We start from the raw sequence: 21518 nt of genomic DNA on the forward strand, positions 1-21518 counted from the left end.
GGTGGCGCAAAATGGAAAGTATTTTTTTAATTAACGAATTATTTTCAATAACTTTTAGCATATTTCGTATTGAAAATAATGCAAAAGTCGTTAAATGTATCAAAATAAAAAATCCTTTCGAAACAAGAAAATCTCGTTTTCATGAGATAGAAACAACTTCCGGTAACATTCACCAACAAGCTCTGAAACATCATCCAAGTTTGCAACAATGGTATTGACTACATAAGTGTTTATATATTTACATTGTTCAGTTGAAAGTATTGACATGGCTTAGCTTATTTGTTTTTTATTGTGCACAATTAACCATATGGCTGACGTAAACCTTCATCGCCTGAAAATGCACCTCAGCTGAAGATTGGCTTCGTTCAACATGTGCCACGACGAAATGGAACTTGTGATCGCTGCTGCTATCGTTTGCAGTTTTGATAGAGCGGACTCATATTCAAAGCCAAATCATTACGCATTTTGAAGTTAGCCGGTTGAATGTTATCCTAAAATATATTTATACAGGTGCCTGTGTATTCTCCCTGTGTATGTAACCTTATCGATTTTGGTGTTGATGGAATTTGGCAATCATTGTAATAAGACAGAGGTATGCAATAGTACAATACATGGGTTGTGATATCATGTCGTCTGTGTCAAAACATAAAGATATCCTTTCTGTTGGAATGATACTTTATTATTATCTTCACTTGTTTGTGTTGTTTTCAGTGATTATGGTTTTACAATGCTTTTAGCACTATCATGGCAGGGGACAACAGAAATTGGGCTTCAAACATAGTACCCATGATGTAATTGTCAGATTTGACCGTATCAATTTGGGGTGCAAGCCACTTTCTATGATCATAACCACAGTTTAATACAGTACAGTTAACCCCCACATTGTTGTAACGACTGCAAAAAAGGCCAAGGTAGTAAACAGGCCTTGGTGTGAAGGATAATGTTATCTCCAGGAGCCTTCTTGTTCCTATGCTCCTTATGATATTTATCCAGATGCCAAAGAAATGTCTTCCCTATTTTTCCAGCCAGGGTTGTGGAGTATCATGCTGATGGGTATAGATGTTGCATGTCATGCTGAAGCTCTGGTTTCAGTTCCCACATTTTGATACAAATATGATGTACTGGTGACTTACAATAAATTTGTTGTGGTTTACCAAGAAATTATTTATTATTTTTAAATGAAGATTGTAGAGCGAATTACTTACAGAGTGTACCAGGAATTGAATTGTGAACCCCTGGGTGATGGATAGTGGTGTAACGATACAGTACTGTATACCAATAGGATGCCAACAATATAATACATCAATCTACAACCAGTGTTGTGATACCTTTATTACAAGTTATTTTCATGTAAAGACATGAATAACAACAGATTTATAAAGCTTAACAAAACTGTTCCGCGACCAGTTTACATAGATTCTCTGGTCTTTCTCCATGTTCTCGGTTGGCTGTAAATAGCATAACATTCACAGTGCCCTCTAGCCTTTGTTTCTGCCCAACATTGTCCCATCTTCAATCTCTGAAATTTTTTAAAGAAATGAATATTTTGTCATAAAGATATCTTCCTCAGTAAATGAATGCTGACACACCAGTTCTAAACAGCTGTCCACTGATAACGCACAATTTATGATAGACTTTTCAAGTTTGAACAGAGAACCTTTTTCATTTTAGTGTTCATTGGTTAATTATTAAATTTTCGTTGTGTTCATGGAAATTCCTGCATTCTGATTAGCTGAATGGGTCACGTGTTATTGCATTCATTTCCCAATGAATGTAAAAAATTAAGCCATGCCCACCGCTGCGCACTACTTTTATTACTGCGGATTGTCGGGGAATCCCAAAATTACAGTAGAGGGAATTCCCTTTCTGCTCATGTGTTTCGTCATGCACAGGACATTAAGCAATGTTCATGCATATTCATTGTCCAAACTAGTTTCATTTCTAACTAGCATTTCTCCAACTGTGTTTTACCGTAATCAGGGAAGTTATGTTTGAATCACGCAGTAAATGACCATGTTATTTGAAACAGCCGCCTTCTCTCGGACATATTTCTTCCGGTTCGTTACAGTCTGACTGTTGCAGTTCTTTTCGCCTCTTGCCTTAATTGACAGGTCCAATGAACATTGTTTTAATGCCACTCTCCGTTGATTGGCTACTGACTGTGTAGGCGTGTCAAGTTATGTGCATAAATTAAACGATCACCTGATTCATGTCACGCCACAGTATGTATTCCTACACCTGGAATGTTTATCAATGTCGTAATTTTTGTCTGTTTTGATATATGCAACTGTTTGGGGTTAAACTATTGTAGATGAAACATGTTTTACGTTGTCGAATTTAATTATAAGCATTGACTGTATATTTTTTTCTGTTCATTGAGGTATGAATCGAAAAACCGATGTGCAAACTTTTGTAAGAATCCGCTAAGTGCCGAGGGCGCTCTCAAAATTAAAAATATGGGGCTCTTTTTAGAACATTATTTTGGTGGAAAAAAAACCCAGAGTTTTAAGATAGTAAATTTCATGGTTTATGCTGACAGCCTGAAATGTTTATATACGACAGATATAATTTTCCAGGATTTAATTGTCAATAATTAAGGGTGCATATTATGCATGAATAAATAAGTCTTGTGTACATTGATCAATCAGAAGGGGTGCAATGGGGATTGTTCACTAGTGGGCGCTAATAAGAGCGGGGCGTTTATTACGTCGAATACGGTATTACTATTTTCATTGGGTAACCAAGATTTTTTCACTCATCTGTTCAACACTCTATTGGGTTTTTCCAGGAAATTAGTGAACATTATAAGATTTAAAAGAAATAAACTTATGTTTTCGATGTATATAACTGTTCTAGATATAGAGGCTTCACTCGGAGAGTAAATTAGCTTGTAATTGTGTTTTTGATATTAGTTCTTATGTACACAAGCTTCATTGGGTGTTTTACCAGAGCTGTTTTTATACATTTGAGTTTTTCATTTAATGCATGCATTTGCGTACATAAGTTAATTGAAAGTAATTGGGTTTTGAATATTTGGGGGGGAGGGGGTATTTTACGCAAATATGCAGCTTATCTGTAGCTCTGATGATAACTATGATATCTAATCCTGTTTATTGATGGTGCTTTGAGATAATAATTACCTTTCTTGTCTGTGCTTTGTTGCAGTCACACACAATCCTACTCGTCCAGCCTACCATCAGACCAGAGACAAGAACATACTCAGATTATGAGTCTCTCAACGAATGTTTGGAAGGTTGGTTTACATTAGGACAAGTGCCATCAAAATAGTTAGCTCACCTGAACAAGGTAATGGCGTTTTTGGTCACGGCTCTTGAAAGCCATCTGCCCTGAGATTTGTCACTTTGGTATCATTTTCATTTTCATCACTTCCTCCCGTGGCAAGAAAGTTAACCAACTATAAAAGTCCAGTTTCCACCCTTGACGAACTAGGCTGGAATTTCAATGCTTGATTTTAGCGCCAATAGTGGCTGTTACAAGTTGCGTTCCTTCTATGTCCCTCCTATTGGCCAATCAGACTCCATCTCACATAACACTTGCATTTTGATTGATGGAAGGCGTGAGTGAGTATGGTTTGATGCCGCTTTTAGCAATATCACGGCGGGGACACCAGAAATGAGCTTCACACATTGTACCCATGTGGGGAATGAAACCTGGGTCTTTGGTGTGATGAGCAAATGCTTTAACCACTAGGCTACCCGACTACCCTTTGATTGTAGGTAATATGATGTGTGACATAATCAATCTGTAACTTTAGCCACTGGCCCAAGGGCAAGAGTCTTGTAAGATTCTGTTCTGCTTAGTAGGGTCAGCTAATAGTCCATATGACAACACTAAGTTCTACTATAATTGATGCTCAGAGCCAAGTTTGGGCATCAGCTACAAACTGAGTTGTTCTATCAAGGCTACCAGTACCATTAACTGTTTAGAGTACTGTGATCCAACCACTCCACAGCCTTCTGAGAGCCATGGCCACTATTTCTGGTTTATGATCCGATAATCTGATATTGAAGTTAAAGGTGGAAAAAAAATCATCATCATAATGATTATTAAACATGTTGAGGATTCCAACTATATCTTGTGGCTTCTTGTTCAGATAAGGTCCCTGATACCTCCTGTTCTGCAAGTGCAGACAAGGCCCATGGTGTTGCTGCAGCATGGTATCTGGTGGGCTGGCCCCATAACACTGACTCTAGCCTGGGCTGGTACAAACAGCCCCACATGTCTTTAGGAGTCTTAGTTTGACAGGACCCGTGAAGATTCCGGGGTAGAATAGGTCTTCAGCAACCCATGCTTGCCGTAAAAGGTGTCTATGATGTCGTAAAAGGCGACTAACAGGATCGGGTGGTCAGGCTCGCTGACTTGGTTGATACATGTCATCAATCCCAATTGCGTGGATCAATGCTCATGATTTCAATCACTGGATTGTCTGGTCCAGACTCGATTATTTACAGACAGCCATCATATAGCTGGAATATTGCTGAGTGCGTCTTTAAACAACAAACCAACCAACCAACTTTATTTGACAGACTTGCCTAAACATGTCCTCATGTTTTTTGAAGAGCATAAAAATGTTCAATTAGAAGTGAAATCAACAGACATTTTTCCCTAGTAGTACTTGTACACTGTTTGACAACATTTATGTGCAGCTGTATTTCTTGGGCATGTTGTAGGCATCTGTAAGATATTCGAGGAGCATCTAAAAAGAAGCAATCCCCAGTCATCCCAGATCACCTATGACATCAGTCAGCTGTTCGACTTCGTGGATGACCTGGCTGACCTCAGTTGTTTAGTGTAAGTGTCTACATTTCAGCGTACCCAGTTACAGGCCCCTGAAGCAGGATAGCGATTTTACTGAAACGCTGGAACCATATATAAAAATAGACATGGTACTCGTCTGTCACAAGTCATCTTTGCCGAAGTTGAAATCACCTGTATCGTTTAGATTAAATGAAAATGTACACGTCATGTTCACAATACCTCCCCACCTCCCTCTACACGTTTACCTATAAGAGCGCTTGACACCATTGAGAGTGAAGATTTTTGTTTTCTTCCGTGACCGACGGCCACGATTGAGCCAATATTTCGCTAGATTTACCAAATATAGGTTATATATTACAAAAAATGAAGGTTTGTTGCGGGCACATGTGGAGCAGGTATTGTGAACATGACATGCGTACATTTCCATTTAATGTAAGCGATACAGCAAATTTCAACTTCGGCCAAGATTTGTGAGTGACGTACCTTGTCTAAATATAAGGTTTGTGTTTTATTAATATCACTATCCTGCTTCAGGGGCTTGTGTACTCTGCCCCTTACCCTGACGCCCAACGCTAACACCGTATTCGTGCGTGCGTGCGTGATTCCTGTGCACCCTTTCCAGTTGAGTTGATTGGTTCAACTGTGACATATGGCCCCGTGACACAGGGGTAGCATTATGCAGATGGCTGTTTCAATGAATGCTCGTTCCACCCGTGACGAACAGGGTCTGGTTGTTGATGAAATATAGTGATAGCTAAATAGCCAGAATTTTTATTCATGCACCGATTGTCTTTAAATGTAATATCCAGTTATGTATGACTGTTTAATAATCTCATACCAATTTTGACAGGAATAGGTCCAATAGATTTTCAGATATTGTAGTAAACGTCGGTACCTTAAATTACCTTCCAGACTATCACACACATCAATACAGTGATATAACTAGTACTGTTTGTGGCGGCATTAAACCCAACTCACACTATCTACATGAGAGCACACACCAACCATACAGTGATATAACTGGTACTGTTTGTGGCGGCATTAAACCCCTCACTCAATGTTCCCAGGTACCAGAAAAGCACTGGCACATACATCCCCCACAACAAAGACTGGATCAAGGAGAAGATCTACAATATGCTGAGGAAGCAGGCAGGGAAATAGACAAGCATGGACAACTTGTGATAGAGACACTTGATCTTTGTTGTGACGACTGTGTGAAAATCATGTCTATTTCAACCATGTCTATTACACCAGGCTGAGGCTGATACACAGGGATGAAGACAGTCCCCATAGATTATCATTTTAATACATTTACAATTTTTTCAGTATGTTCATTTGTATAATTGTGTTTTTTCAGATCATTTGCGTTAATGTTTTGGAATTTTGGAATCTGGTATGAAGAAAACGATTTGATAGAAATTGCATAGTTATAGGACCAAATATAAAGTGAATAATCATTCAAGATGAACATGCTACTAACATCAGCCTCGTGAAGTAATTGTCTTTTGTTTTGCCACACTGTGTGACTGAGTTCATTTCTCTGTTTCATATTTCTGTTTGTGTATGAAACTCAAGTGTTAGAATCAAGATTAATCTTTACTACAAGTAGTCTTTATAACTTATTCACAATAATCATCATAATAAAAATTGCCTTTCAAGAAAAATTTTAAATCTCTAGTTACAGAAACATGGAGGAATAGACTCACAAAACCTGATTGGGTTCCTTTTCTGCTTTGTATTTATGATGATGCCAACAAGTTGCTCATTCAATTCACTTGGCTAAGTTATCTCCCTTGGGTAGGAAGCCGGAAGTTTGTTTTAGAATACCTTGCCTTTATGAGTACTCTAGCTGCAGTATTTGAAGCGTGCAGACTGTTGATGTTAGTCTATGTCAACTGCTTACTGTGTAGGATTAAATAGATTAGGTGCTGTACTTGACATGCCGACTTTCTCTCAAGGGAGATAACTTTTTACCTTCATTTTGTGTTCCATTGGTGTGACTGAGAAATTCATATTTCTGGCTGTCTGATACTGTCTTGTGACAGCGTTTGTAGCTATATATTCATTTAACATCAATAAACTACCATTTTCTCATACCTTCTTGTTAGTGTTGTAAATTTCATGAGGTATTAAGGGGCTGTTGGGTAGCCTAGTTGTTAAATCGTTCACTCGTCACGCCAAAAACTTGGGTTCGATTCCTGACATGGTTACAATGTGTGTCTGGTGTCCCCTGCTGTAATATTGCTAAGAGCGGCATAAAACCATACTCACTCACGAGGTATTTTCCTTTTCAGCTGAAACTTGCAATGGAGCGCGGTCCATAAATTGGGGATGTTTATGGGGGAAGCCATCAGATTTTAACAAATTTGTGGTTACTAAAATTCGCGGATCCGCGGAAGATTCTCCCCCTGATAATTAGTTTACTGTCTCAATCAATGTGATTCATATCAACTTATGGTTAAGCTTGGCTAAATATAGACTAGGAACTTCCCAACCACTTTCAATAACAAACCTGTCCTAAGACACGACTATGCTTGTGGTTAGAGGTTACTAACGGGATCAGGTGGTCAGGCTCATCGACTAGGTTGATGCATTTCATCGTATCCCACTTGTGTACATTGATGCTCATGATGTCAATCACTGGATTGTCTGGTCCAGACTTCAGAATTATTTACAGACCACTGTCACATAGCTGTAATATTGCTGAGTGCAGCGTTAATGAAACAAAACATCTTACAAAAACAAATTCAAGACATCGTTCAGTCAGTTTTAGACAGCATTTGTTCATAAATGTACATAGATTTGGTCAAGATTTCTGTTTTATGATAATAGTGTCATATCTACTGCCAGTTCAGTGGACTGACAGGGTTAAATTTTCAATTTTTCCCCTGATCTATTCTACCTGCAAATTACTAACAATTACCGGTAAATAGAAACCCTGTATTAACCCTGACAAACTGGCCATCTCATATACTAATGAATTTAAACTATATAAATAGGGTCCTATAAAGCCTTAAGAAGAGATAGGCATCAGGGTCGCTTTGTTACTGAAAACATGACAAAATGTGAAATTAATACACACAAAAGGCCCCCTCTATGGAAAAATAATAATTTGTGGCTCCAATTTTAGAACTAAGTCGTGACAAATATCTCTTACATAAGCATGCAAACTTGCATTCATAAAATTTCAGTAGTTTCTGAGAAAAATTGACCCATTTCAGGCAGTAAGATGATGTGCACGGAGCAGAGCCAAAACTCGAGCCAATTTTCAAACTCATTAATATTAGTGTAAAATTTCATTTCTCTGACCAATAGCTTTTGAGAAAGGTTGTCCCCTTTGAGAAGCAGACGGAAAGACCAACAGGTAAATCACACGTTTTGACAAGCCATCTCCACTCCACTGTCTAACTGGGGCATCTGACACATTGGGTTTGCCTTAGTAACTTCATGACGTGGGTATTATGAGGCTGCCAACCCACCTTTTGGTACACATGATTAGGGGGTCTATTTAGAGGCTGTTTGGGTATCCACATATTTCCAACTTTGGCAATATTGCACAGTTCATCCCAAGATAGGGAAAACCGCCTCACCACAGCAGCCCAGGATTGCTTCATCTTCGACTCAGGACACTCATTGCAACCTAAGCTGTAACACGATTCACTGTTTTGCGTCCCATATCTGCAGACTGTCCCAACCGTTTATGATTTTGTCTGGTTTGTTTGATGCCGCACACAGTAATATTTCAGCTATATGATAGAGCCCTGTAAATAATCAAGCCTGGACTAGACAATCCAGTGACTGATACTTAACCCCCCAGCCTCAACAGCATCAGCGTTCTGTAAATCAGCATCAATCTACACAAGGTCTTCTTTATGTCTTAAGCTTGTCCTCAGTCTGCAAGTTTATTTGTTGTTTAACGCCGCTCTCAGCTATATGACGGCAGTCTGGATTGTCTGGTCCAGACTCGATAAATTTACTTTTATTTATTTCGTCTTTGTTTACGAAGATTTCAGGATATTCATGTTTTTAAATAACCTTGAAAAGGAGACATGTACAGTGTAGATCATTCTTGAATTGTTCCTAATTGATGTTTTGCATACTTATTACTAAGATAGAGAAATATTTTGTTTACAGTGTACACACTCAATTTCTTCAAGATTGTCTTATTATCAAAGTATATTTAATTTCATACAAAACATGCCTTTCCACATTCAAAGACAATAATTTCACACCTATTCCTGTCGACACAAGAGTCCAGCAGTGAGTTGTGTTGTAGTTTGTTTGTTAAACTAACACTGTACTCAACATATTCCAGCTATACGGCGGCGGTCTGTAAATAATGAAGTCTAGACCAGACAATCCAGTGATGTTTGACATCATGAGCATCGGTCTGCGCAATTGGGTTGGTTTGTTGTTTTAAGTCACACTCAGCAAATATTCCAGCTATATGACGGCGGTCTGTAAATAATTGAGAATGGACCAGACAATCCAGTGATTGACAGCATGAGCATCTATCCACACAATTGGGATACGATGACATGCATCAACCAAGTCAGCGAGGTTGACCACCCAATCCCGTTAGTCGCCTCTTACGACAAGCATGGGTTGCTGAGACCTATTTTAACCCTCACAGGTCCTAGACGAATCCGTTTGTCCTGGCACCAGGGCCAATTGTCTGCCCGTCCTCCCACATGAAGCAGACATGCAGTTATATCCGTGAAACTGTCGAACCTCACCCTGTCATAAAAACAACACAAACTTGCTTTCAGATATGTATTTTTAATTTTCCATTTTTTTCCTGCTAAACAATCTAAAACAGGCAACACGCTAACAAAATACCTTTCAACATTGACAATTACATTTCATTACTGCACTGATTGAACTATTCTACAATAATTCCTAATGAGTTCGCCCATCTACACTTTAAAATTTCATGTACAGAGTCATGAGAACAGAAACACCATTTTGCAATTCTCTTAGATAAATCGGGAAAATTAGTACCGCACTACTCATTTGTAGAATTGACAAGTAGTGGTATGATAGTGTGCCGCCATCATCCAAAGATGTCTGTTGACAAACTAACGTAAATATATAAGCCTGACAAGATTTCAAGGATGTTGTTAGCCAATGATAATGCAGGATTTGGAGGTGGGGAGAGAGAGATCAATTTCTAAGCAGAAGGTAATGCCCGAGTTTGATTATCGATCAGATTGTCTTGACTAGGCGTCGTCATTTTGTTTGAAGCAAATGCAATAGATAAGAGAGGTGGAATCTAGTTGATCAATAGGAGGGACATCGAAGAGACATAACTTGCAATAGCCACTGGTTTCTCTACAATCGAGGCCAGAAATTCCATCCTAGTTCGTCAAGGGCGGAAACTGAACTTTTACAGTCAATTAACTCCCTTGCCTCGAGAAGATGACTGACTAATGGGAGGCCTAATTACGACTTGAATGATATCTGATAGAACTCCTACTCCACTTTAAACATTTGGAAGGTATTCTGGTAGTTATACTATATTGAACACCACACACATCTGACACGTACACACCTTGTGAACAAGGCAGAAATGACAAATATCATTAACATCAATAATAGGTACTTGCATAAAACCACTGTACAAAATGGGTAACAAGAAAAACATGAAACTTACTTAACTGCCTGAAATTGAAAACATCAGTCCCAGGTAACCCCTTGACAAGACAATAAAAAGCCATGTTGCCAAACAGCCAAAGCCATGTTGCCAAACAGCCAAAGCCATGTTGCCAAACAGCCACAGCCATGATATCGGAACGACAAAACCTCTCAGACCCTTCCACATCAGCCTTTGAAATTCACACCAGGCTGCTCGCCCGAGACTAAATTGTGAAGACAAATAAAAAAAAACAATGATTGTACAACATTGATATAAATTTGAATTGAATTAAACTGACAAAAAAATGTTTTGTTTGTTGTTTTGTTGCAATATTCCAGCTATATGAGGGCGGTCTGTAAATAATAGTCTGGACCAGACAATCCAGTGATTGATATCATGAGCATCGATCGATGCAATTGGGATACAATGACATGCACCAACCAAGTCGGTGAGCCTGACCACCCGATCACGTTAGTTGCCTGTTTCGACAAGCATAGTCGCCTTTTGCGACAAAAATTGTAAACATAGTGAACGCTTTTGTCTCGTTCAAGTAGCACTACAAGCTCTGAGGACCAGTGAAATAGTCTTAATAACATGGTGCAACTTGGCTTTCATCTCAACAAACACCTGGTGCACATTAAGTCAAGTTCCTAAAACCAAGCCTTAATCAGGCACACAGCGGAACTCAGTAGATGGGTCAAGGGCACTTATTATAGTAGAATGGAGATTCACAATCCAAAACTTACTTCCACGAGAGTAGTAGCTCCAATGAAATTGCATCAGTGCTTTGCAGACCATTGTGACGTCATTGTAACTCGAAGTGTCACCATAACTTCGAAATTGAATGACTATTTTCTCGCACTAAAGCTGAAGAGCTGTACTTTTTACTCTCAAGACACTGGTCATTACTGCTTAAAAACCGAGAATAAAAAGAATCTCAATGTCTTTTGATATCAAATATATCAACACTCAGCAATAAAAGTAAAAAAACTTTTATCGACTGGTGTTAACATAGGATAATCATATCATTGACACACTGCAACATTACTTTAATTTACATATATACACAGTCCCTAATAGCAACGGTCCTGGCAGCAGGGATAACTGGAAAACAGGTAAACTAATGGATTTTATATACTGTATATACAGATGTAGTCACGTACGTCTTAAAGGTCAGCACGCATGCTCAGGAACATGTACTCGACAACATGACAAACTGATACGTTCTAAAACATCACTGAAATATTTAGACAATTTGTCAATCTCATTAAAATCAGATCTAAGTTCTCGCTGCTGCTAAACAAAGATCTGAGGACATCCCATTACAGGTCACGTCAGAACTACCTTTTGCGAACTTTGACCGACGACTGAAACGACTAACAAGAAGTCGACATCAGCCAATTAGAAAGCAGCTTTCTCGACCTTTACGGCACTTGTTTCAACCTGGCGACTTCCATTTCAGACTACACTTGAAAAATATGTTGACATAGTTCTCAATTAAAATTTTGAAAACTGAACAAAGGAACATTCTGGAATGTCCAATATATGGTTTAGATTGTATGGCAGTGCTTCCCACGTACTGCGCAACGCCTCTTCCGTTCAAATGTTTATCCCATGGAAGCGAAAGACAGCATTAATTTTGACGGAATCAGTCGTACGGGCCATATCTGTCGTTCAGAATACCCCGTGTTAACGTTTTCGAGGTTGCATGATTAGAAAACACATTCCGACTGTCACTTTCATGATCTGGTAAGCGACACTTTGATTGGTCATTCTGATGTGACCCGTAATTAGATGTCCTCAGATCTTTGTTTAGCGATAGCAAAAACTAAGATCTGATTTTAATGAGATTGACAACATGTCATCATGAAAATGATGCACACATTCATCAGATGGAATAAATACTATTTTACATCATTCTTCCATACATCAACAAATTTATTGTCGCATTCTAAATCTAACATGAACAAATGGCTTCACTGGCACAGAAAACGTTGCTAGGGTTACACAGGACTTAGAAAGCTGCGGCTCTTCTCAACACAGTATCCACATCAGTGCAGTGTTGGGGCCCCTGGATTCAAATACCTTGGCATTAAACATCAAAGACTCCACCCACCAGTTAGTTTTGAAAACTGCACATGGTATCCAGGATCCACATGGCAAGGACAGACTCCTTGTTTCTTTTTGTGTGGATATTTTATGTTAAACTCCTGGGCCCACTTGCACAAGCTATCTTAGCGCTAAAACTATTGTAAGCCTATGCTGAAGTATGGGAGTTACGATCATCTTAGCGCTAAGATCGCTTTGTGCAAGTGGGCCCTGGTCAGAAGATGGGGCAGAGGAAAAAAAGAAAAGACATTTAATTTTTATTTTTCTTGTACAGGTATTGTTATCTGAATAGATTGTGTGCAGTGTTAGTAAAGCTTGTCTTGCTGTAAAACATATTATCCTGCAGTTTGATGTTCGTAGTCTAAATATTTCGTAGAAAACCAGGGAACTGCAATATGAAAATGCACAGCTTCTTCCTTTGCGCTTTGTTTTCTGAGGGCACACAGAATAAAAAAAAAGAGTCTTGCCAACCACAAAGCAGTGCCCAAATGTCACTGTGCTCTAGAGGTGTTATCCCTCTATGCTGAGTTCAAAATGTTCTGCGTCATCAAACTCCTGGTTCATCTTCTCTGCCCAAGCATCAACCTTGCTGATCTGAAGATAAAAAAAGTCCATTTAATATCAGGTGAGGTGAAATGGGGTTTAACATGGTGTCCAATATTTCGCACTTATATAGTGACGTGCATGCAAATGTGGGCGTGTGGCTGCTTGTACCATGTGTACTAGTCTAAACTATTGCTGATTTTTTAGTGCTACCCCACTGAGATACCATGTCGCAGTTTAACATGAATACCCCACTCAGAAACAGTATACCAACTGTTTTAGACCCTTCATGTCGTGCCAGACAGGGTAACAACAAGTACCATCTTTAATTAAATGGCTTATATCGTGCACATGTCTGATGTTCCTGCTTTAAGAGAAAATGGTTTCTTCAAAATACATTTCAGAACCGACACCGACACACCAGAATGGGATTATCCTATTCTCTGCTTGATGCAGATCAAATCATGTTCGGGGATGCAGTATTTTGTTTCCAGACACCTTGGCCTTGGTACACACAAACCACCTCCTTTCAACTCTGGTATTATGTCATCTATAGTAGTCATGGTAACAGGTGATGCAACTCGTCATGAGTGGTACTGCTCAACTATGTAACTATGGCAACCATGTATACTTACAGAGTAGCGTCCCTTCGGTCTCTTTTGCTTTGAGGGTTTATAGGGAATTGATAAGCTCTTATTCAGTGACATTTCTGAAAATAAAAATGAATAAAATTAGGTATCAGGAGACAAACATGCTTCCAGGATCTGATCATACAGATACTGAAGTGTTTGTTTATCAACTTCTTTATATGCCGCAAAGAAGTCCACTGTTAGAAAATAAGAATGAGTGAGTGAATTTGATTTTACGCCACTTTTCGCAATATTCCAGCAATATCACGGCGGAGGACACCAGAAATGGGCTTCACACATATCCCCCAAAATATTGATGATCCCTAACTTTTTTGTCCAGCATAGACAGGGTATCATTTTTCGATGTCCTGAGTTGGAACTAACTTGGCACAAACACACTATCGTCGTGTCTAGAAGTGTAGCCTTTTCAAGGCAGTCCCTGTAAGCAAGTAGAGATGAGTATTGACCAGACTACCACATTACAATTTATTGCAATAATGGTTAATGTATTGCTATAGGTACCACAATATAGTGCATGCCTTCTTTCATCTGTAATTTCTATTAACCTGAATAAAAATGGCCCCATACATTGAACTTTCTCTGCACATCTTTGACAACTTCGTAGATGTCCGACATCTTGTTGGATGTTGCTATGCTCATGATGGTCATCAGGCTAGTGTATTACAACATCAGAGCTCCAGATAAGCTGCGTATCTGCGTGAAATACGCATCAGAAATGCAGAAATATGCAGTAAAATATAATCCAAGCGTATCAAATATGCAACGAACATTACAGATACGCTACAAAAATAAAACTTGTGCGTATCATCAAAATATTGTGAAGTAACCCTGCGTATTCGATTAGCAAATCAGCAACTTATTTTGAATTATAAACGGGCATTCCGTCAACCTTGCCAAACTCCATGATGACAGTTACATCATGATCATTTGCCATCACACTTTCTTGTGGAAGTATTGTGGTATTTTTGAGTCCTATAAAGCTCTCGAACCCACACAACACCAGTTTGCAGGGACTGGATGAATAGTGTTTTTAAATATTTAACTTAAATACCCACATCTGTAAAAACTTGTGGGTAACAGAAATTTGAATACGCAGATTGAATTACTGATACCCAATGATTTTAAAATGCATGGGTAAAATACCCACAACACCAAAAGCTTTTCTGGAGCTCTGCAACATTATATATTTGAGGTCGCGAATAGTTTTGAATTTCATAATTTTAATTTGACTTGTCACCAATGTCAACTTTGCAAACAATATGAAAATCTGTAAAAGTTTTAAAACGCAATATACCAGTATTTTCCAAACACACCGACATATGTCTTTTATTGTCATGATTGTATTTCAAATCACGGTGTGCCGGTAATACCACGCACCTCAACCTTCATTTACACATTATCACTATTTGGGCTGGAAAAGTTTCAGGATAACTTGCACCTATGACTGAAGACCCAGTGTCGTTTTGGGGCAGCAATCACTGTTCCTCAACAGCCATATATCATGGTGGCATGTACGGTATGTAAATCTTAGACCATGTTCATATTCAGGGATGAGAATGGATGTTTTCCTTTTCAGCTGAAACGTCTTTGCAATGTGTTCGCTATTATTGGCGTGAGAACTGTTTTCTTATCTTTGCAACGGAGCGTGTTCCATAATTTTGGCATGTTCAGGGGGAGAAGCAATCAGATTTTAACAAATTTGTGGTCACTAAAATTCGCAGATCCGCAGAAGATTCTCACCCCTGCATATTGCATGGATTAATCTAGACCTACACAGAAGACAATATTCGGCCTCAAGTCTACAGCAAGTGACAGTGCAATTACGAATTGGAATTTAAAAACTCACAATTCCTCATAATTTACACACAAAAAAATAATTAAACAAATCAAATTTGGAAAGATATGATTTCCACCCCCAATTTGCCTGCCAAAAATTAGAATCCTAGATAAATCCCTGTAGTGTGTTCAATTGAAAATGTTTTTTAATTGAATTTTTTAAAAACAATTTATTCAAATTTCAAATTCAGATCTTTGTTTAGCGGTAGCGAGAACTAAGGTCTGATTTTAATGAGATTGGGTTACTAGATAACATTGTATTCTCACCGCCAAAAGAAACACTAACACCATATATGGTGGTGAATATATGAAGAATTACTCATATTCAAGAGATATTTTATTAGTACAAACGAATGTACTGGTATGTTGTGTGAACATGTCACATGTGACGACCCAAGACAAGAGATGCACCGTTTGTCACGTGCAGGATTAGCGTGTAGAGTTTGGAAATCACATGCTGCGTATAGTTTTGTAATTAAGTGGTACACAGTGGAAACATCTTTTCTTAACGTACGCTCTTCTCTGTGCGTTTCTATGATTCATGTTTTATTTTGAGTTTATTTATAGCTAGACCCAGTCTTACCTGGCTCTGGCTCCATCTCTGGCTCCGAGAACATTGTCACCTCAAAGTCTTTCTCCACACTAGGAGCCGTGTCATCCATGGAGATCTGGGACAAATCCATCACCGCCGACCCATAGTCTGACGTCGAGATCCCATGCGCCGGTGAACCGAGGGAGTCAAAACCAAAACACTTATCCTTGACACCAACCCGAATATCGTCCTTCGTGTTACTGGGTGTTGAAGTGTCTTTGGCTAGGAGTCGGGGGACTTTCAAGGGTGGTGGGGAAATAAAACAACCACTGTCATTCTTTATAGAATCAATTCTGGGATTCTTGCTCTTTGAGCCTATCTGTGGCGTGACATTTGGCGTCGAACCTGGTATCTTCCTTTTGCCTTTGTTCTCCACCGAACTGTTCACACTAGAATCAAGGCGACTTGCCGACAGTATGGGCGACACTCCTGGCGTCTTCATGCCCTTTGGGCGCCTCACTGGCTTATTCTCGACATCCGACTTTCCTTTACTTACGACAGGAGTCACTGAAACAGTTTCCATTTTAGGGGATTGCTTCCGTGGTTTACTGGGTTTAGTAGAGCTCGACTTTTTGTTGGAGGTTTGTTTTCGTTTAGATGTTTTTTTCTTGACCTTTGGTTGTTTGGGTGAGAGGATGCCTCGGCTTGGTGGGTTGTCGTCTTCGTCAAAGTCGTACATGTCACTGCTGGGGGAGGACATGGTCTGGTCGGAGCCGCTTGACGAATTGGACTCCAGGGTGCTGTTTGTCGTCTCCCCATCGCCGTCATAGGCGGAATCAATCTGAAGAAAGAAGACTCCCTTGAAGACGAATGATCGTAAGACATATCACCATGCATGAACTCATTGAGATTTGTCCGTATATTCCAGACGTATCAAAGCAGGCTGTATCAATCCTGGACTAAAACTAGTTACTGAAAGCATCACGAACGACCCATGTCAGGGGGGCACAAGGACATGCCATCAGCCAAGTCAAGTAGCCTGACCACTTAATATTCTGACCTGTGAAGATCTGGGGTAGAATAGGTCCTCAGCAACCTATGCTTGCCATAAAAGGCGACTATGATTGTCGTAAGAGGTGACTAAAGAGATCGGGTGGTCAGGCTTGCATGTCATCGTATCCCAATTGCGTGAATAGATGCTCACGATGTCAATCACTGTAAATAATTGAGTCTGGACTAGACAATCAAGACTGCCGTCATATAGCTGACAGCGGTGTTAAACAACAAACAAACTTGATATTCTTCTGCAGACTGAGGACAAGCTTAAGACATAGAGGAGACCAAGTAATCCTTGAATTACACACGGGGTGCTGTCTATGACAGGAGTTCCTTAAATAGACCATGTATAAGCAATCTTTCAAATAAAAGAGGTTTGCTGAAGAAGAAACTAACCCATTTATGTCCCTTATATGGACACATTTGCAAAATGTCCAAATATTTGGTAATATGTGCCTATATTGAAATACCTATCAATAATGAAGGTGTCCGTGGAATACACGGGGTGGCGTCTAGTATCATGTCTTCGAACACCTTCATTATGGCGCTTCTTAGTTCAACACAATTTCTAACCAATATGTCATGCATTAAGTCCACAATACATGCAATATCTTTGAAATCTTGGTATTATACAACTTTTACAACAATTAATACTGTCTCATCTTATACTCACCGAAGTGCAAGAATCAGAGTCTTTTTTCTGAAAGAAGAAGCAACACAAAATTATTGTAAGTTTTCAGACAAAGATAATGTACATAACCTCGCTGACAATACGGAAATCCTCTGCCATCCCTGCTTGACATTGTGGGCTATTAGCTAGCGAAGTATTTATCAAACAAGGTGAGTGAGTTAATGTCAAAACAAAAACTTCAGCTAACAACATGAAATATCAAATCTAAATTTCAGAAGTACAATGGTCATAAGCTGTAAATTGTGAGAAATCAAAATTTCTAAATCAATGTGGCCTCCTGTCAAATTTCATTTCAATATGTCTTAATAGCTAGCTAAAATTACATAATTCTATTATTTTAAGGTGATCATCTCAGATCAAACTAAGCCAGGCAATTACTTTCAACATCAGCTATGCATGTTGGCTAGTCAGTCTTATTTTCTTCTGTATACCCCTCTAATCATGCTAATAGCAATAATCCAGTTGTCTTCATCTTCAATCCTCCAGCACCTCCAGCAAGGGAACATACTTCATATCATCAGAGCACAGACATATAATCATATGGACCACAGTGCCCTTGGCAGGCGGATGGGAGAAAAGTTAAATTCTATTGTTTATAAAGTTATTGTTTTCCTAACTTCAGAGGTATTTTATCATAGGATTTCAACACTATTCACTGAAATAACGTCAAACTGAACATTAACCCCTCTTCCTCTAGATTGATTATCAGTGATATCCAAGTTAACCCCACAAAGTCATAACAATAGTTTCTACATGTAACACCATGAACTGGCAAATGTTTTATTCCAATTTGGAAGTTTTATTGACACATGCTGCAGACTTTGGGCTGAATATTGGCCTGGTTGCAGATGTAGATAAATCACTGCTTTGCAGGGCCTGTTAGCCCTCCAAGTAGCCACCATTTTGGTGGCCAAATGCGAGTTAAATCTATGATTGGCGACCTAAATTTATCTACTGCTCGCCACTTGCATACCCTGAAGTCACCATAAATGATAACAATATCCGGTCAAAACATATATTGCCTGCCGCTCCTAAATTCAGGTTTTGCTTCTAAAACACATGTTTGGAGCCTCTTGGTTCCCTAACCAAAAAAAGGGGAACTGCCTTTCACCATACCTTCAGTCGTCCTGATCTCCTCCTCCTGCTGCTGTTGTTCGCTTTACACTTCTGTTTTTTCTCGGAATCGCTTCCACTGGAACTTTCTGCAAACCATAAAAACAAAAGAATTAGAAACCCATCATAATAATCCAAATTATTTAGTACGTGTTTCTGCACACCATACTTAATTATAGTGCTGGGATGGTACACCATCTGTGCGATCTGATACGTATCACGATACCTTATTCACAATTCGATACTTAGCATGATACATCTTCATGCTCTTATCTGTGGTCCCTAAGCAATATTTTTCATAGACTGGATAGTCAAGTACCTGGCACACTGACAATTTACAGTTGGCAGTATCAAGTATGACGCCATCTATCAAAATATTTACTTTTCACTACTGATTAGTGTTTGGTGTAACAGCCACTAAAGTAAACATTTAATTGGGAAATAAAGTACCTCGATCAACCAATGCATTGTTATATCATCCCACCACTACTTTATTTGTATCTATTCACAAATAGTCTTAGAACAAACTGGTAGTAGTTCAGTTATAATCTAACACGGGTTCTCCACAAATTACAGGAACACAAATCCGGCACCATTTGTAATACATTCGCCACATCAGACCTGGATGTATAACTCAATCTTAGATTAAACAAACCCCAGACACCAGAAATGCTAAATACTAACCACTGATTGCTATATATATGTGACACCCTCAGAAGCATAGTCTTTGTCAGGTAATCTCAGTGAGAGTGAGTGTGGTTTTATGCCACTTTTGGCACTAATCAACCTGTACGGTTTATGCCATGAAACATGAATGAAAAGAACAGAGTAGTAATTGATGCATTAAATATGCAATTAATCCTATAAATATGAACTAAACTTCATTGTTGCAAAAATAATATGTACACATACATGTTGTATTCTAAACCATATAAATGTACATACACATTCATACATGCAGACAAATTTACAAGGTTAAGGTTTTAATAAGCATCATTCAATCAAATGCAATATGATTCAAGGGGATTCCCTATCGCTGTCAACCAGGTCCTCCCTCGATTCCGGCTCTGAAACCCAGTTTGTTGGGTCACCGATGCTAAATGGCATCTGGTGATTACGCAGGAACTAATAATTCTGTACCATGTCCATTATTCAGTCCTGCTTGACTGCGGTATACAGATCTATTCCAATAATGACGCTATTACAGCATGATAAAGATGATGTTATTCATATATTTTTGGGTCTACTTTGTCATCCTTCTATTTCTCATTAATGCCTCAAACAAGTTATGCATTGAATAGTATTGTCATACTTAAAATAGCAGTGTCATTTTAATGCAGTTATGTGATTGAATGATGATAAAAAAGTCATTTATTTCAAGCAAGGCGGCAGTGCAGGGTAGGACTTATACTTGTTTGTGCAATTTCCTGTTTTTCAACTAGATATTCGCGGTATATATATTTACTGTTCGTAGGCTATAAATTGATTTCGCCTGCATAAGTGACTTGGTGTTTTGACACAGCTTTAGGCGCACGTAGACCCTTCTATCCCTATTTCAGTAACAGGGATGCATATTGCCCCGATTTGTATACACGCGACAATCAATACACGATCCTTCATCACCGTCTTGACTGTCCCACTCAATCGCGGCTCTGGGCTAGGATGCATGCTTTAGAATCAACACGTTTGACATCGCATGACTTGTATCATTCATGCCACATCAACATTCATCTATCTATGCACTAAAGTCGTATTTGAAAACCAAAACAGACCGTCGACGGACTACACGAGTGATTCCGTCAAAATGTGCAAGAATAATATGCAGTATTTTCGTACGCATATCTTATGAAAACATCGTCACATAATTATGCACCTGATAACATTACTGTGTCACCGGATCGAACTCTTCTTTGGCCGCGTTTAGGTGCCATACTGAATATATTTATGTTTCCCTTGTTGATCTTCTATCTTCTTCTGTAATCCAACTTGGCGGGCTTCCGTTCAAAGGCGGGCCAATCACATCGTACCAATGAGCAAGTGCGTGGTGCTGCCATCTAGTCGTAAAAGGGGTGGGTAACTCTTCATGACACAGAGTTATCCCCCTTAGACCACCAGTTGTATCGGAATGACTCATTTTTGTTGTTGTCTTCGGTGATTTTATGCAGGGACCATTTATCATTGCTCTCTGCATTATTTTTGGGGACTAATATATAATATAATCTTACATGAGGTGCCACTAATAATGTTCCTTTTGTCAAGCTAGCAAAAACTCAGTGACTGTGGGAAAATAATTTGTTGTATATTTTAAATTGCATAAAAAGTGAGTGAGTGAGTATGTTTTTACGCAGCTTTTAGCAATATTCCAGCAATATGATGTCGCAGGACACCTGAAATGGGCTTCACACATTGTGCCCATGTCGGGAATTGAACCCGGGTCTTCGGCGTGACGAGCGAACGCTTTAACCACTGGGATATCCGGCCGCCCTAAATTGCATAAGAAACCTTTTCCAGGCGGTTTTGCTGTTGGTCACTCTGTAAAGTTTTCCCATATGCATAAAAAACATTGACACAGGA

At 39.1% G+C, this 21518-nt stretch overlaps 2 protein-coding genes across 2 annotated transcripts; one reads left to right on the forward strand and one right to left on the reverse strand.

Moving 5' to 3' along the window:
• The first annotated feature begins 153 nt into the window (after window positions 1–153).
• On the forward strand, window positions 154–6875 carry LOC139442733 (enhancer of rudimentary homolog). Its single transcript, XM_071223614.1, has 4 exons — window positions 154–211; window positions 3166–3253; window positions 4692–4812; window positions 5847–6875. The coding sequence occupies exons 1-4, from the start codon at window positions 209–211 to the stop codon at window positions 5938–5940; spliced, it is 306 nt and encodes a 101-aa protein (XP_071079715.1). The 5' UTR covers window positions 154–208; the 3' UTR covers window positions 5941–6875.
• Window positions 6876–13000: 6125 nt separating this feature from the next.
• LOC139444047 (sororin-like) lies at window positions 13001–20931 on the reverse strand. The gene is made up of 6 exons (XM_071224953.1): window positions 20818–20931; window positions 18948–19033; window positions 17814–17840; window positions 16136–16925; window positions 13702–13775; window positions 13001–13117 (listed from the first exon to the last, which is right to left on the reverse strand). The coding sequence occupies exons 1-6, from the start codon at window positions 20873–20875 to the stop codon at window positions 13034–13036; spliced, it is 1119 nt and encodes a 372-aa protein (XP_071081054.1). The 5' UTR covers window positions 20876–20931; the 3' UTR covers window positions 13001–13033.
• Window positions 20932–21518: the final 587 nt, after the last annotated feature.

The sequence above is a fragment of the Haliotis cracherodii genome, unplaced genomic scaffold (assembly GCF_022045235.1).
Source record: "Haliotis cracherodii isolate W230 unplaced genomic scaffold, xgHalCrac1.p SCAF_5, whole genome shotgun sequence".
Taxonomy (NCBI): domain Eukaryota; kingdom Metazoa; phylum Mollusca; class Gastropoda; order Lepetellida; family Haliotidae; genus Haliotis; species Haliotis cracherodii.